Here is a 14,912-nt window from a genome sequence, read left to right on the forward strand (position 1 = left end):
GAGCCCTGGGCCCATTTGGGATGGGGCTGGGAGATGTCCCCGAGCCCCGTGTGTGCTGAGGGCTTGGTGGGCTGCAGTGCTGGCTGTTTGTCGTGCCGTGGGTACACGTGGTGGGGTGTACCCTGCTGAAGGGGGTCCTGCGGAGCCTTTGTCCATCTCTTTGGAGGAATCTCCCCTTGGCCATCTGTAAATGCTGATTCCTTCTGCAGCCATCCATGGGGATGTGCTTTTCCTTCCCGGAATGCAGCAGCAGCAGTGCTCTGTGTTTTGCAGGGGAGGTGAGGGGGGTCCTTCTCTTCCCTTGTTTCAAGAGTTTGTGTCCATCGGAGTATTGGGAATCTCTGGAGTAAGAGATTTGGGTTGTGGTGTGGAGCCAAGGGGGTGAGATGGAGGCAGTGCCAGACAGTCCTGACATATAGGGATGGGAATGGTGAGATGATGTTGCTGCCTTCTCCTGGGGCTGGAGTGGTGTCTGGAGGTCCTGCAGTCCCGGGATTTGGTGAGTCCCACACGGATTGAGGGGTTGCTGGAAGGTTTTCCCAGGGTTTTGGAGGGAGCTGGCTGGATCCAGCACGTCCTGGGCTGCGCCTAAAGGGGGCACCAGGCAGTTGCGGGATCACCTTGGATCCACTTGGATTCAGGATCCACGAGCATCCCTCCACAGGTACGGGCTCCTCACCCACTCCAGCTGCCCTCGGGTGAGCAGAACCTGCTGGCACTGGCCCAGTTTGATGCCAAGCAAAGCTGTGCCCTGTCCCGAGTCCTCTCCTGCATGGGAGTGAAATAACTCAGCTGGATCAGGCACAGCCAGGGACGTGGCAGAGGTGGTGCTGTTCCAGAAGGCTGGAGTGTCACCGAAGGGCAGAGCCGTGCAAGGATCTGTCCCTCTGCTGCTCCCTGCCCGAGGTGTGCAGGGCTGGCACATCCCAGCCCGGCTGAGGCAGGGCAGGAGCACCAGCAGCCTCAGCGGAGCATCCAGCGAGAGCTGGAGGAGAATCTCTGGTCTCAAGTGTAAATCCCCAGGGCTCCTTGTTAGGTTAATGAAGAGGCTGTCTTCTTTTCCACTCTGTTTGATTTGATTGGCTTCTCTGGGGGCAGGAAGGCGATTGCTGTGGAGGAAGGATTTGCTTATCAGCAAAGGCCCAGCACAAACCTGCCCCAGCCCCCGTGGGGAGCGTGGCACCAGCTCTGGGTGGTGCTGGGCTGTGCCAGGCATCGCAGAGCTCCTGCAAACTCAGCTCATGGCTGAGGGGCAGAGCCGTGTGCCACGGGGCTGGGGTGGCACAGGGACGTGCGGGAACACGCGCAGAGGGAGGGACAGGGTGTGACAAAGGGGTGGCACTCGCAGGCAGGAACGTGCTGAGTGTTCAGCCGTGACGTGGGGGCTGTGCAGCCCCTGGGGAGCCCAGCAGAGCTCGGACACAGCACAGAACGTGGGGTGTGAGCAGCACTGGGACAGACACTGGCCCTGGGTGGCTGCTGGGCACAGGGACGTGTCCATCCCACCAGGGTGTGCTGGGGGACAGCTGGGATCACCCCTTCCCCCCAAATAACGAGAACAGCTCATTGCATTGAGAGCTTGACGTGTTTTTATGATGATGATTAAATTGTCTCATCAGCATTTGTTGGGGGGGGTCACGCTGGGGTTTTGGGGTGGGCAGGGGGGGAGGAGGCGCCTGCACAGCCAGACTCGCTCGGGGAACACTGACAAGACAAAACTTGGTGTATTTTTGGATTGTCTCCACGCCACAGGGCTCTGGTTGGGCTATAAATTATTAGTGCCAGTACAAAGCGCAGTTTATCTGCGGGCTCACATGGAGGCACCAATAACATTAATAATTTAAAAAAATGTTAATAATTTAGAAATCTTTTTTTTTTAATTGCTTTTCAGCCCCCCCTCCTCCGCCCCCGTTCTCCCAGTGGCATTCATCCCACATTCTGAATTCAGTCTGTCTCCGTGCCTGGAACCTCCATCCGCCAGCGTCCCACTGTCAATCAATCTGATTTCCCAACTGTCAGAGTGCAGGATTGTAAATAACAGATCCTCGGGGGGGTCTGGGCAGCAGGGAAGGGGCGCAGGGGAGGGGAGGAGGGGGAAGGGGAGAGGAGAGGGGGTGTGTGCGGGGGTTGTTGCGGTCATTCAGGATCAATGCGGCTCCTGGAGCTGGCTGCACGCCAGGCTTCTAAATTACAGCCGCCGTGGCAATCAGGAGTGACCTGGGTTTTTCAGATAATTAATTTATAAACATTGGAGGTGCACGGTCTCCCTGGCTCGGTGAATTCTGTGGGCTTTTTCTGTGATCTGATGGTGTTCGGCTGTTTCTCACGGGCTTGTGCAGTTCAGAATTGTCATTTTAGTGTTTGTCCCCTCGGCTGGGGGCGTGGGGACAGGGGAAGGAATGTGGCCAGAAATTTGGGCACCACTGTCCCCCTTCCTGCCAGCAGAAACAGCAGCTGTGGGAATGTTCTCACCCCACCTCAGGGCTCCAGCCCTGACCATCACCAAAGTGTTTGATGCTGTGATTGATGGAGCTCGGGCTGGGCTGGGCACATCTTGGTGCCAGCAGAGACAGGGGTGGCTGGGATTCCCAGAAGCGAGGGAAAGGAGCCTGGTGGGAAAAGGGAGACAAGGAGTTGGGAGGCGTGGCACCTACAGGGTTGTGCAATGCTCCTACAGGAATGTGGCTTTACAGATCAGCTGTGGGAAGAGGTGGATGTGCTTCTGGATGTGAGGGCTGTGCAGGGTCAGTGTTCGAGGTGTGATGCTGCCTGAGATAAATCTGCCTCTGCTCCTCTCCCCAGCTGTGTTTTGGTTTCCTTTGGCAGGTTGGTGCAGGGTGAGGGAGGTTTCCTCTGTGGGGATGTTTCCTGTGCACCACGTGAACAGCAGCAGAGGCTCTGGGGTGGGATGTGAGCTGTGTGGGGGGGGATTTCATACAGATTCGGGGACTGAGGGACTCCTGATGCTTAACTGGGAGAGAGCAGCTCCCTGGAAAGGCCTCAGTGCGCCTGGCACAGGTGTCCATGGCACTTGTTGTTCCCTGAGGCCAGGGCAGTGGTACACGGGCTGTACCTGCATCACCTCCCCTCCTTGGCTGTGCTTGGGGTGGGTTCCGGCCTTGCCTGCTCTGTCCCTCCCAGGGCACTGTGTGGGCAGCCGGTCTGCACTGACCGCCCCGAAGGGACTGCCCAGGTGTCACTGCCCAGGTGTCACTGCCCGGGTGACACAGGTCACAGGTGCCAGCGCAGTGCAGGGTGAATGAGGGGGTGCGTTTCCTTCTGACCTGTGGCTGTGTCCTGGCAGCGCCGTGCCTAAGGCTGGGAGCGAGGGCCCCTTGCTGTACCCCATCCTCAGCTGCTCCGGGCCCAGCCCTTCCCTGTCCTCGCTGTGCCAGGCAGGTGCAGCCCTGCAGAGCCCCCGACGGGGGTCCCGGGCAGAGCCCCGAGAAGCTCGGCGGGGGCGGAGGGGACACGGTGGGACCGGGGCAGGTGCCAGGGCGGCTCCGCTCGGGACCGACCGGGAGAAGGAGTTTGGGGAATGCCTCCCTCTCCTTCTGCTCTCCTCGCATCCATCCATCCATCCATCCCTCCTTCCATCCTTCCCTCCCTTTTTTTCCGCTCCTTCCCTCCCTCCTTCCCTCCCTCCCTCCGGCAGGAAGGCAATTAAAGAGTAAATCCACCCCCTGCCGTAGTTGCACAATTTCCTCCGCTGCCAAACTCCCTGGGCGGCGGGGGCGGATCGCGCCCGGAGCTGCTCGGCCGGGTGAGTGCCGGGGCCGCCGCTCCCCGCAGGGCTCCGCCGCCGCCCCGGCGCCCGAGAGCCGCCCCGAGCCGCGGGGGTGGCCAGGGGAAGGGGGGGGACAGCGGAGCCGCTGTCGCCCGGGGGCTGCGGGCACGGCCGGGAGCAGCCCCGGGGCAGCGCTGTCGCCCGCGGGGAGCCGCGAGCAGCCCCGGAGCGGCCCCGGGGAGCGGCGGCGGGCGGGAGCGGGGCGGGGGTGCCTCCGTCTGTCCGTGTGTCCGTGTGTCCGAGCGGGGCCGGGGCTGGGGGGTGCGGGCGCGGTGCCGGGCAGCAGCAGCAGCTCCTCATCCCTTCCCTCCGCTGTCCCCAGATCTGCTGCGGGCGCGGCAGGAGGTGGCGGCGGCGGCGGCGGCGCGGACCCCGGGCGCGATGGAAGCGCACATCCCCTCGGCCAGCAACTCGTCCAGCCAGCGCAGGAAGCAGGGCCTCCCCCAGCACAGGGACAGCCACTTCCCCGACAGGTACCGAGGCACGGCCGGGCCCGCTCGCCCGCCCCGGGGCGGGGTTTGGGCAGGGGCGGGGGGCTCGCACCGGGGCACCCTCGGGCCGGGCTGGAGCGGTGGCACGGGTGGTGTGGGCTGTGGGAGGGGGGGAACGACTGGGTCAGGCATTGCGATGGGCTGGCCAGGGGAGTGGGGGTGTCACCGTGCCTGGAAGCGTTCGAAAAGCGTGTGAATGTGGCATTGGGGACGTGGTTTGGTGGTGACCACGGCGCTGTCAGGGTAATGGTTGGACTCGGTGGTTTTAGAGGGCTTTTCCAACCTTAAGGGTTGTGTGATTCCATGGGAGAGGGCAGCAGTGCCCGGGGTGGGCAGAGCTGATTTGCCTGGGCGAGGTGTGACCATCTCCTTCGGGGGCTGTGCAGGTTCAGGAGTGCTGGGGGTGATCCTGCCACACTCCGGGGTGTCTGTGTGGAAAGGGGGGGATCTGTGTCTGTGCACATCCACATCCACATCCAGGGGAGCGACTGCCAGGCTGGAATGATCCCAAACCTGTGCTGGGTATCCAGAGCAGATGCCACTCTCACCTGCTCTTGGGCACAGAGCAAGTTAAGGTGTTTTAAGTTTGCATTTCATAGCATCCCCAGATAATGAGAGAGAAGAAATGCTCTGAGATGGAACGGAAAGAGAAGAAGTTTTCTTTGTTAGGGAAAAGAGCCTCAGCTTGCCTTTCCCACTGCTAGGAGTGCTGGAAAGCCGATATCCCCCCGCCCCCAGGAAATTCTAGCTCATTTATCTTGCTCTGTGCCACGAGCCATTCCCTCTGCAATCAAGAACTTCAGAGGGAAATTAAATTAAAGCTGCGTGCGTTCCTGACAGGGATAGCGGGATGGGAGAGGGCCGTGGGGATGCAAAAGCTTTGGGTATCATGGGATGAGCAGTGAAAGGCTCTGCTATTTACACTTCTTTTGGCTTTTGTGTCGGGATGGGGGCGGAGCAGGCTGCCCTGTCAGCTCTGTAGGGTGTGTATGGATGGGTTGAGTCCAGAGCCTTTCCCCCCATTTAGAGCCTTGGAGATCCCGTCTGGTTTTCCTTCTCTCCCACCAATACCTTTGCACTGAGGAGGGGCTGGGCAGCCCTGGAACCTCTCTCCCACAGCGCGTACTTTGGCTAACCCGCCCCATAAATCCGCCCGCTCCGTGCGGATCGCAGCAGACCTGGGAGGGAGGAATGCAGGGATGGAGGAGCCTCCGTGCAGCCGCTCTCAGGAACGCTTCCCCAGCGCTGTGTGGGCTGGAGAGGAGCCAGGCCAGCCCCAGGGCTGCCTGGAAAAGCATCCACGGAAGGGTGGGGGCTGCTCACAGGAGGGGCAGACTGAGAGTGGGGAGATCCAGATCAAACCCAGAGGTGTTTGCCACTGGCAGGCAGGTGCTGGGGGGATGGAGCTGGGCCAGGCCAGGAAGCGTTCCATGGTTTGGGAAGAGCGGAGGGAAGTTGCTGGCTGGGTCAGGGGACAGGGACTGAAGACTGGGAGATGGCTCTTGGACCAAACCACTGCTGCTCATCTTGATTGAGTTGGCCAGGCTCTCAGGGGTGATAATCCATGTTAGCAGAGCCGGGGAATCCTGCTGGGCAGTGGGAACTGTGCCCCACACTCATGGCTTGACATCGTGAGTCTGTGGCTGTCCCATCCCTGCAAGTGTCCAAGGCCAGGTGGATGGGACTCTGAGCAACCTGGGACCGTGGAAGGTGTCCCTGCCCATGGCAGGGGGTGGAACTAGGTGATTTTTAGGTCCCTTCCAACCCAAACCAGGCTGGGATCAGTCCACAGGACCAGTATTTCTCCCCAGAGGTCTGCAGCCCCCTGAGCACCGCCGAGGGGTGTCCCTCTGCTCCCTCTCAGAAGTGGCCTGGTTGGAGCTGGCCTGTGCCAGCTGTTCCTCTGGAGCGCCACAGCTGTTTCTGGAATGCCAGGAGAAGCCGTGGCCATGGGTTGTAGAGCAGTAAAGTTTTGTGGGGGGTAATTCCTCCCCTGCATTCCCCGTTAGCCTCAGGTTTGTACTTGCTGCTGTGGTCCTTGTCAAGGGGGTAAATCAGAGCAGCCTCGTGCACCTTTGTCCTGCAGGAACAGAAATTCCCAAGGGTCCCGGTGGGCACTGGCAGGGGAGGAGGCACTGGAGGAAGCTGCCTCACATTCCCAGCAAACATAGGTGGATTTATGGTGTCTCCTTTCCCAGGAGCAGAGGTAATAACCACAGTGCAGGGGCATGAGAGCTGCTTGGCGCGGTGTTAAAATTCCATTTCCACGTCCTACCGGGAGATCTGTGCGGCTCAGGTGAGCTCTCAGCTTTGTGGGCAGGAATAATCGGTGACTTCAGCCCTTCAGCTGGCAAAGCAAGAGGGGAAACCCCCACTGGTGACCCAGTTTCATTGGTCAGGGCAGTGCTGGTGTTTCTGCAGAGGCAGCGATGCAGAGAACGTGCCTGGCAATGGGAGCTGTGCCCGCAGTTTTCCGCTGCCCAGGTGTGAAGGGGCTGAGCTGGGGGACACTTGGGAAGGTGGGTGGGTGTGCTCAGACATTTGTCATTAATTAATTTTTACATCTTTGCTGGTCAGAAGCAGGCTGGGAGGTTTGGCTTTGTGGGAATGAGACACACAAACACATGGATATGGATTTTCTTGGACCAAGGTCCTGATAGTGGCATAGTGGTCCCTTGACCTCTTTGCTCCGTTCTCCATCTCTTGGAAGGAGTCAGTGACACTGAGACATCTTGCCAAAAGCAGACTCAAGCCACAGGCTGGAGAATTCATTTGCTTTCCTGGTTTTGGTTCCCTAGATCCTTTCGAGATGGATTCAGCTTGGATGCTGGAGTGCCAGGGCCTGGTGGTTTGTTTGGGAAGATGGTTGAGTTCAGTGTTATAAAAAGACTTGGATGAGGAAAGGGTACAGCTGAAAGGTGCCACTGTAGCTACTCCAGCCTGGAGCTCTTCCCATCCCCAAACTGCTGCCTCTCCTGCAGAGCTGGCAGGTGGCTGTACCCCGCAGAGCTGCTTGGATCCTGCTCCTTGGGTGCTGTCTCCAAGATTTGTTGGCAATGGTTCCGCTGGGTCCTTCAGCCTGGCGTGTTCCTGCCCGAGGTGCTCATCCCTGCTTCTCTCTGTGTGGAGCCTGGGGAAAATTTCCTCTTGAGGGAAAATCTTCCATGCCCTGCACACAGAAGGGGTTGGAGAGGAGCTGGGGCAGGGCTGGGTGAGCTGCTGGACTCTGTGGGCAGTGGGGTGAAGCTTCCTGGTTGGATGTGATGCTCCAGTTCTGTGCTGGGAGTTGTTGGGAGCTCGTTCTGGTGCCTGCCGTGTGTGGCAGGGTCTGGGGGGACCTGCCCCTCTCTCGGGGGGAGAAGGCAGAGCATGGCCACAGACAGGGCAGGTGCTGGGTACAAGCACTCAGGGGCCTGAAGAGGCAGTGGGGGCACAGTTCATCTCCCAGGATCCGGGGGAAGGCGGCAGGGAATGCCAGGGGACACGGAACGCTGCCAGCCTGAGCTGCCATCAGCACCCCCATCCTGGGGTCCTGGGAAGTCCAGCCCCTTGGCAGGAGTGAGCTGGGGGTGGGAGCCACCGAGTGTGCGAGAGGCCCCCGCTGCCTCCCCTGCAGGAGCTGACAGACACCGTGCACCAGCCAGAGGCTTTCTCTGAGCAGAGATGTGCCCAAAATACCCAGGCAGCATTTTTGGATTCCCGTCTTCCCATCTGCTGTTGCTACGGTTTGTTCTTCCACCACCTAATTCCTCCCCCTGCTTTGGGGAGGTTTTCCTTTTCCCTGCTGGCTCCTTGGGCACATCTCCTGCCCTCTCTGGGCACCATCTCTCTCCTGCTCTTACCCACCCCAGCCCTGAGTCCCCCACTCCTCTCTGAACACTCTGATCTTCTGATTTTTGCCCTGGCAGGATCCTTCCCCAGATCCCAGCTGGCTGAATGTTCTGCAGAGCAAAGGCCAAAGAGCCTGACCTGATTTAACCAGTTTGGTTTCAGCACCAGTTTGGATTTTGAGGGGCAGCACAAGCCAGCCCCTCTCTGTGGCCAGGCCTTGCTGCTGCCCTGGGAGGGCAGTGCCAGCACATGTTCTTTTCCTGCCTGGAAATCCCAAACACCATTTTTAGCAAGGCCTTTGATTTTATTTATTCTCCCTTCCTGGCAGTGTCTGGGGATGGCAGAGCAGCGAGGAGCTCTGTGCCTCCCTGCCTGTTACCTCGGGTTTAAAGTGTCTCTTCCTATCAAATGCAGAGCAGAAGAAAGCAGAGCTTTCATGCATTCTTTCCCCCCCACCCCCTCTTCTTCCATCCGTTCTAAATTTATTTCCATGCCTTGCCGGTTTCAATCTGCGTTTCCTGACCCTCTCACATCTCCAGTCACAGCCTGTGCTCCGAGCCTTCCCTGGGAGCTCGGATTGAGCCGGGGGGAGCTCTGCTCGGGACTTGGGAGGATATGATGGGGTTAAAGTGAAAGGCTTGGCTTTAACAGTATAATGTGTAACCCCATAATGACTTTAAATATTGATTATTTGAAGGCCATTAGTGCTTATTGTTAAAGAAAAGTCGATACTTTTTAAGCCTTGTGAACCATTTGTCTCCTGTTAAAGGACATATCAAATTTAGCAGCGTGCAGTGCAAATCCCCTAATACCCTGCTCACAAGCCTCCAGCTGGCATTTTAGGGGGGGAAGAGGAAAAGGGGGCTGGGGGAGGAATGTGCAGCAACACAGAATTGCTCTCTGCAAGGTAAGGACAAGGCTTATCAGATGTAATTGCCGGGGGCTAAATTCACCTCCTCAGAGGAGGGGACTGTAATTCTGACTCTGGGCTGTGGAGGAAGAGGAGGAAGGAACTTCATGGGGGATTCAAGGCTGGGAGAGGGTGCAGGGGTCGGTGTTTTGGTGCACAGCTGTTAAAAACACAGCAGCCTTTGTTAAGGTCTCGGGGGTTTTTCCTCAGGGGGTGCCAGTTCTTTCCAAGCTGGCTGGGAAGCAGTTGGCTGGCTGGGAGGGCTGCCCAGCCCCATGCCAGGGCACGACCTGGTGCTGCTGCCTCCCTCCTGTGCCAGCTCCCTGTGCCAAGGACGGGGCAGATGGGCTGGCAGGGAGCAGGGCAGGCTCCGACAGGCTCTGTGCCCAGGAGGATGGGTCTGTTGGGGTGGCACAGAGGATCTGTCCCTCGTGGCCATGCAGCTGAGGGGTTCCCCAGGGCTCTGGAGCAGAAGCTGGGCAGCATCAGGCTCCCTGCAGGCAGGAAAATCCCCTCTGCCCTAAATATTTATGAGCATGCCTGCCTGCTTTCTAAGGTCTCTGCTGCTGGGACTGGTGCTGAGCAGGAGAGGTGCAGTGACCTCTGGGTTTGGCTATTTGCAGCCTTTTTGGGCTGTTTGGGCCATCTGCAGCCTCCCTGCTCTGACCCCAGGGTGTGGCAGTGCCGTGTGAGGGACCTTGGGCTGCTCCTGGCCGCACCAGCAGCCGTGTGTGGGTGTTTGGGGGAGCTGAGGGGTCTCTGTGTCCCGCTGTGCCAGGCAGGCACGGTGACAGCGTGTGTCAGTGCGTGTCCCCGGATTTCCCAAACCTTGGGGCTCGTCCCCAGCGTGTGGTGGAGTGTGTGGGACTGATGTGGCCCATCCAGCCCCTCTTCCAGCCACCTGCAGCTGCTTTCCAGGCTGCCGTGCTCATGGGATCGGGTCCAGGAGCTTTGTCCTTTTGCTACATCCCATTCCCCAGCCAGGCACCCAGAGCAGGCCCAGGAAGGCAGGGAAGCTCCGAGGGAATGAACTGCAGAGTCTGGAGCAGATGTGCATTCCTTAGGGATCAAAGTCATGCCCCGTAGCACAACATGAAAGCCTAAAAACAACCTCTGATGAGCGCTGGGCTGCCACCGAAGGGAGAACCCTTCCTTTTCCAGCGCCCGGCCCTGATCCCCATCCCGCACTCTCCTTCCTGGGCACAGACTGGCGTCAATCAAGGAGCTCCTTTGTTTTTGAGCTCTCCACGGGCAACCCGGAGCTCCTGAGGAAGCACATTCCCAAGGCGGGGAGGGCCCGGCCACGCGATGGTTAACAGCGACTTGATTTCCTAAATTGCTTCTTATAAAACGACCAGCACGTCTGCCAGGCTCGTCTCCCCATGATTACAGCTAATTACGATCGAGCGGACACCTCGGAGCCCCCGTCACGCCGCTTTAATTGTCCCTTATTCATCCGCGGGCCGGCGCGGGTGGCAGCAGCACTTGGCAGCCCGGCGACCGCGGCCCCGGCTAATTGTGAGGCCTCGGGGATTAGGGCAGGTGATTACACACTTCACGGTGTAATTACATAAGCATCGCTTGGCTGCTGCCCCGGCTCGGAGCCGAAGGTCGCGCGCGGCGTTACCTGAGATTAATTGGAGCTGCCAGCGGAGCGCGGCGCGGCGCACGGGCGGCATTAACATTTCAACAGCGCCCATCGATCCGCGCCGCGCCTCCAGACACCGCCGGCTCCGCAATTAGTTTAGAGGAGAGCCAGGGCAGCCGGGGAGGAGGGAAAGGAGAGCCGGGAGACGGCCGCGGGGGATGGGCGGGATGGGCACGGCGTAGGGGAGAGGAGGAATTTCGGAGGGGAGGCTCAGCCGGGTCAGTGGTTTTGTAGTGGCTGCTGCAGGGAATGCGGGTAAAGCTGCGCTGGGAAGGTCTTGTCCTTGCCCAGCTCATCCCCTGAGAGTCCCTGTCTGGCTTTCCATGGGCTGTGCGGGATGGGGGCATGGACGGCCGGGATGCTCCCGTTATCCCCCCACCGCGCTGGTTGCGCACGGGGTGGGTTTGTGGCAAAGTCGCAGGCACCTTCTGGCTCCCTCTCCCTTGCCCTCCAGTCTCTCCCGGAGCAGATTTTCCAGGGAGATACTGGAAAATGAAAATAAACGGCCCCGCACTTGGCTCTGCCTCTGGATGCCCTGATGAAGGTAATAATGTTGTAAGTGGCCATCAAAAGGAATTAAGAGACGTGCAGCCGGAAAGCAGATTTGCTTGCAGGCTCCCAGGGCAGATTTGACTAATGGAAGAGACCTTGGCTCTTATTCCCTTCCTTTTTTTTTTTTTTTTTTTTTTTTTGCCTTCCCTCCTGCTGCCAGCAAGTGCTCCCTGCCTCTTTTCCAGGCACTGTCCCCTTCCCACCACCCAATCCTGCCTCTCCCAGCTTTCCCACCCCCTGGCATCTGCTCTACCCATTCTGCCCTGCTCACATCCCTCTCCTGTCTGTGTCTTCCTCTGCCTCACTTCCAGCTTTTCTCTCCAGAATTAAAGATCATCCCTTAGCCCAGCTAGGACAGGGATTTTTTGCAAGGCAAGCCAGTGATGCCTTCAGATCTTCCCAAACCGCTCTCCAGCTCCCCAAGCACAGAATTCTTTATCAGCTGTGAGGTGGTCGAGGTAGAAACCCAAATGTGATAAGGGGAGGGGCAGATGCAGCATCTTCAGCCGCCCCCTTTAACCTGCCATGGGCAGGGAAAATCCCTTTGGACAGCCCGGCTGAAAGGCCACAGAAGCAAAGGTGGGGAATGTGTGGGACCTGTGGAGTCCTGGCTGCTTTCTTCTCCTTTGGTTCTGCTGCTTTTGGTTTTTTCTCTCCATTTTAGAAGCTCTGCATGTGGGTGAGCAGGCAGAGAAGAGCTTCTGGGTCAGGATGCAGCTCATCTGCAGCCAAGATGTTGTTCCTGAGCCAGGGCCCTTTGCAGCCTCCAGGTTTTCAACATGGCTTTAATTTCTGATTGCTGCAGGGAGATATCCCACCCACCGCCTCTGCTGTCACCCCAGAACGCTCCCCACATCGCCCTGGGGCCCCACCTGAGGCCTCCCTTCCTCGGGGTGCCGTCGGCGCTGTGCCAGACGCCAGGTGAGTGCTGGGGTGACGCTTGTGGGCAGCCAGGGCAGGGCAGAGGTGCAGCCTGTGACAATCTGCCCTTCAGCCAAGCAGCCTGGACACATTTTCTGTGTCTCCCCATGACTGCTGTGCCAACTTCACCCCGGTTCTGCAGCAAAAGGAGCTCCTTGGCTGCTCTTGGCCTTCCTGGCCCTGTGTTGTGGCCACGCTGCCGTGGCAGTGAGGGGTAGCTGGGCTCTGGAACAGAAAGGCAGCGCTCAGGTGCCCTTTTTCCCTCAGTTGCCCCTCTGGGGAGCTGGCCCTGAGGCAGCCAAGGGTCAGTGCTGAGATGAATAACCCCCAGTGCCGTTCTCCCTGCCCCAGGTTACGGGTTCCTGCAGCCGGCACAGGCGGAGATGTTCGCACGGCAGCAGGAGATGCTACGGAAGCAAAACCTGGCCAGGTAAGAGTGAAAAGGGGCTGGGTTCATCCTGGTGGCACCATGTGGGGGGGGGTGTGTTGGGTGAAATGGGCCCAGAAGGCACAGCAGTGTCCGAGTGAGACCTGTGCAAAGGCTGCGCAGGCATAGAGCTGACCCCTCGCTCCTGGGGGGGAAGCGCGTTCCTCCAGACCCCCCCCACCCAAACTCCCTGTCCCAACGCAGGCTGGAGATGTCGGCCGAGCTCATCCGCCAGAAGGAGCTGGAGAACCTGCACCGGCAGAGGCTGCTGGCCGGAGACCCCCTGAGCCTGCACCCGGGGCTGCCCCCGGACCACCCCGCGCTGCGCAGCGTGCACGACGTCCCCGAGGGCCACGCGCTGCGCGACGAGCTGTCCCGGCGCAACGCCATGCTGGTGCTGCGGCACAACAACGCCCCGCTGCTGTCCCTCACCCCCGGCGGCCCCGGCGCCGCCACCCCGCCCAAGGAGCAGCCCCGGCGGGCCGGGGGCGGCCGCAAGTCCTCGCAGCCCCGCGCGGAGCCGCAGGGCCCCGGGGAGGCGCGGGAGGCCGCGGAGCCGCGCGCGCGGGACGGGGCCCAGGACTGTAACGACGAGGAGATGAAGGACTCGGAGAGCGACGCCGAGGTCGGCGAGGACAAGGCCGAGGGGCTGAAGGCCGAGGGCGGCTCGGGAGCGGAGCTCAAGGAGTGCAAGGACGGCACGGGCAAGGCGTGCGAGGGGGCCAAGGAGCTGAGCGAGGCGGCCGCGGCCCCCAGCGTCCCCTGCAGCTCCTCGAGCGCGGAGTCCCCCAGCCACCTGCTCGGGCCCGGCATCAACAAGGCCGAGGTGAAATACCTGCCCCCAGCCTCCCTCCCGGCGCCCCAGCCGCTGCCCTTCGGATTCCCCTACACCATGAGCCCCTACTTCCATGCAGGTGAGGCTGGGGGCTGCTGGGGCTGGTGGGGTGGAGCAGGGACGTGTTTGGCCGTGCTGGAGGTGGGGCTTTCCCCCGTGCCCGTTCCACAGGGTGGTTGCGGTTGCTTTGTCAGCTTCTCTTCCTCGTTTGGAGAGGAAGAATTTCTGCATGGGAAGGGTGGTCAGGCATTGGAAGGGCTGCCTGGGGAGGTGGTGGTGTCACCAGCCCTGGAGGTGTCCAAGGGAAGGATGGATGTGGCACTCAGTGCTCTGGGCTGGGGACAAGGTGGGCATTGGTCAAAGGTTGGACTCGATGACCTTGGAGGGCTTTTCCAGGCTGGTTCCCTCGTGCTGCTCTTCCAGGGCAGAGGCAGCTGGGCTCTTTGCCTGGCCTGTGGTGCACCTCTCAGTGTCACAGGCACTGGGAGAGCTGGGCTGGATGGGACGGGCAGGCAGGGAGGTCACTGCCAGCTCTCTGTTCTCACTGCAGGAGCAGTGGGTACCGGTGGCACAAATGGGGTCTCAGACCCAGGGAGCCCCACCAGCCCAGCCAAGAGCCCAGATCTGCCCCAGCTAATTACGTGGCAGAGCAATTAGCAGGAGGCAGGACCCCCTGGCAGGGGGGAGGCAGAAGGGGGGCTGTGCTGTGCTGTGCTGTCGCTGTGCCTGTTCTCCCCGCGAGGAGCTGCCTGTGAGCACGGCTGCCCATCCCTCATTAGAGCTGCCTCCCAGCCAGGAAGGAGGAAGCGATTTTTCAGTGACAGGCAGGTGGCCAGGATGATAAATATTCCTGCTGCCTTGGGCTGCCGAGGCTTCCTCGCAGGAGCCTTTTCCTCCCTGCCATTAAAGAGGGACAGGCTCAGCTCCGTGGTGCTCGTGGCTCGTGAGAAGCTCTGCAGGGAGGCCTGGGCTGGGGCTGGCTCCCCACCCTCCCACCACCCACCCCCCCCCCAGTGTGGGGTTGGGTTAAAGCCCATTTATTATTATCACTTTGGATTTATATCACCAGCACATCCCGAGGCCTCGGCACAGCTCGGGGCTGGGTTTCCCTGCCCGCCTCTCCTGGTTTGTGCAGCCTGTGCCGGGGCTGGAGGACTTTTCCTGAGGGCTCTTTGGCTTCTGGCTGGTTTCACACAGGGCTGGGGCTGCTCTCCCTGCCTGCCCGCGGGTCTGGGCCCCGCTGGGCTCGGATCCTCCCACCTGGAAAGCCCTGGGAGGACAGGGACTTGGGTCGGATGCAGCACCAGGGTTTGAGTGGGGAGCTGGGAGTTCAGAGCTGAAATATTGAGGGTTGTATCGATCCAAGGGCTGCAGCCATCCTGGGGTGAGTGAAAAATGTGTACTGTGGGTCTGGGAAACACAAACCACCTGAGGGCAGGCAGGCAGAGCTGCACCCGCCTCTCCCCCCCCGTGCCAGACAATTCCTGTACCCCCTTTTTGCACAGGCACT

At 60.2% G+C, this 14,912-nt stretch overlaps 1 protein-coding gene across 1 annotated transcript; it reads left to right on the plus strand.

Annotated features, from left to right (window-relative positions):
* Positions 1-3,792: 3,792 nt before the first annotated feature.
* On the plus strand, positions 3,793-13,690 carry LOC121672372 (sterile alpha motif domain-containing protein 11-like; the record flags this gene model as incomplete). The annotated part of the gene is made up of 4 exons (XM_042044992.1): positions 3,793-4,260; positions 12,025-12,140; positions 12,492-12,570; positions 12,772-13,690. Coding segments are annotated over 4 exons (1,582 nt in total), but the record flags the coding sequence as incomplete, so codon positions are not given.
* Positions 13,691-14,912: the final 1,222 nt, after the last annotated feature.

This window comes from Corvus kubaryi, unplaced genomic scaffold (genome assembly GCF_017639235.1).
Source record: "Corvus kubaryi isolate FWS band 111438036 unplaced genomic scaffold, C.kubaryi_AGA036_p1.0 55187, whole genome shotgun sequence".
NCBI classification, from domain to species: domain Eukaryota; kingdom Metazoa; phylum Chordata; class Aves; order Passeriformes; family Corvidae; genus Corvus; species Corvus kubaryi.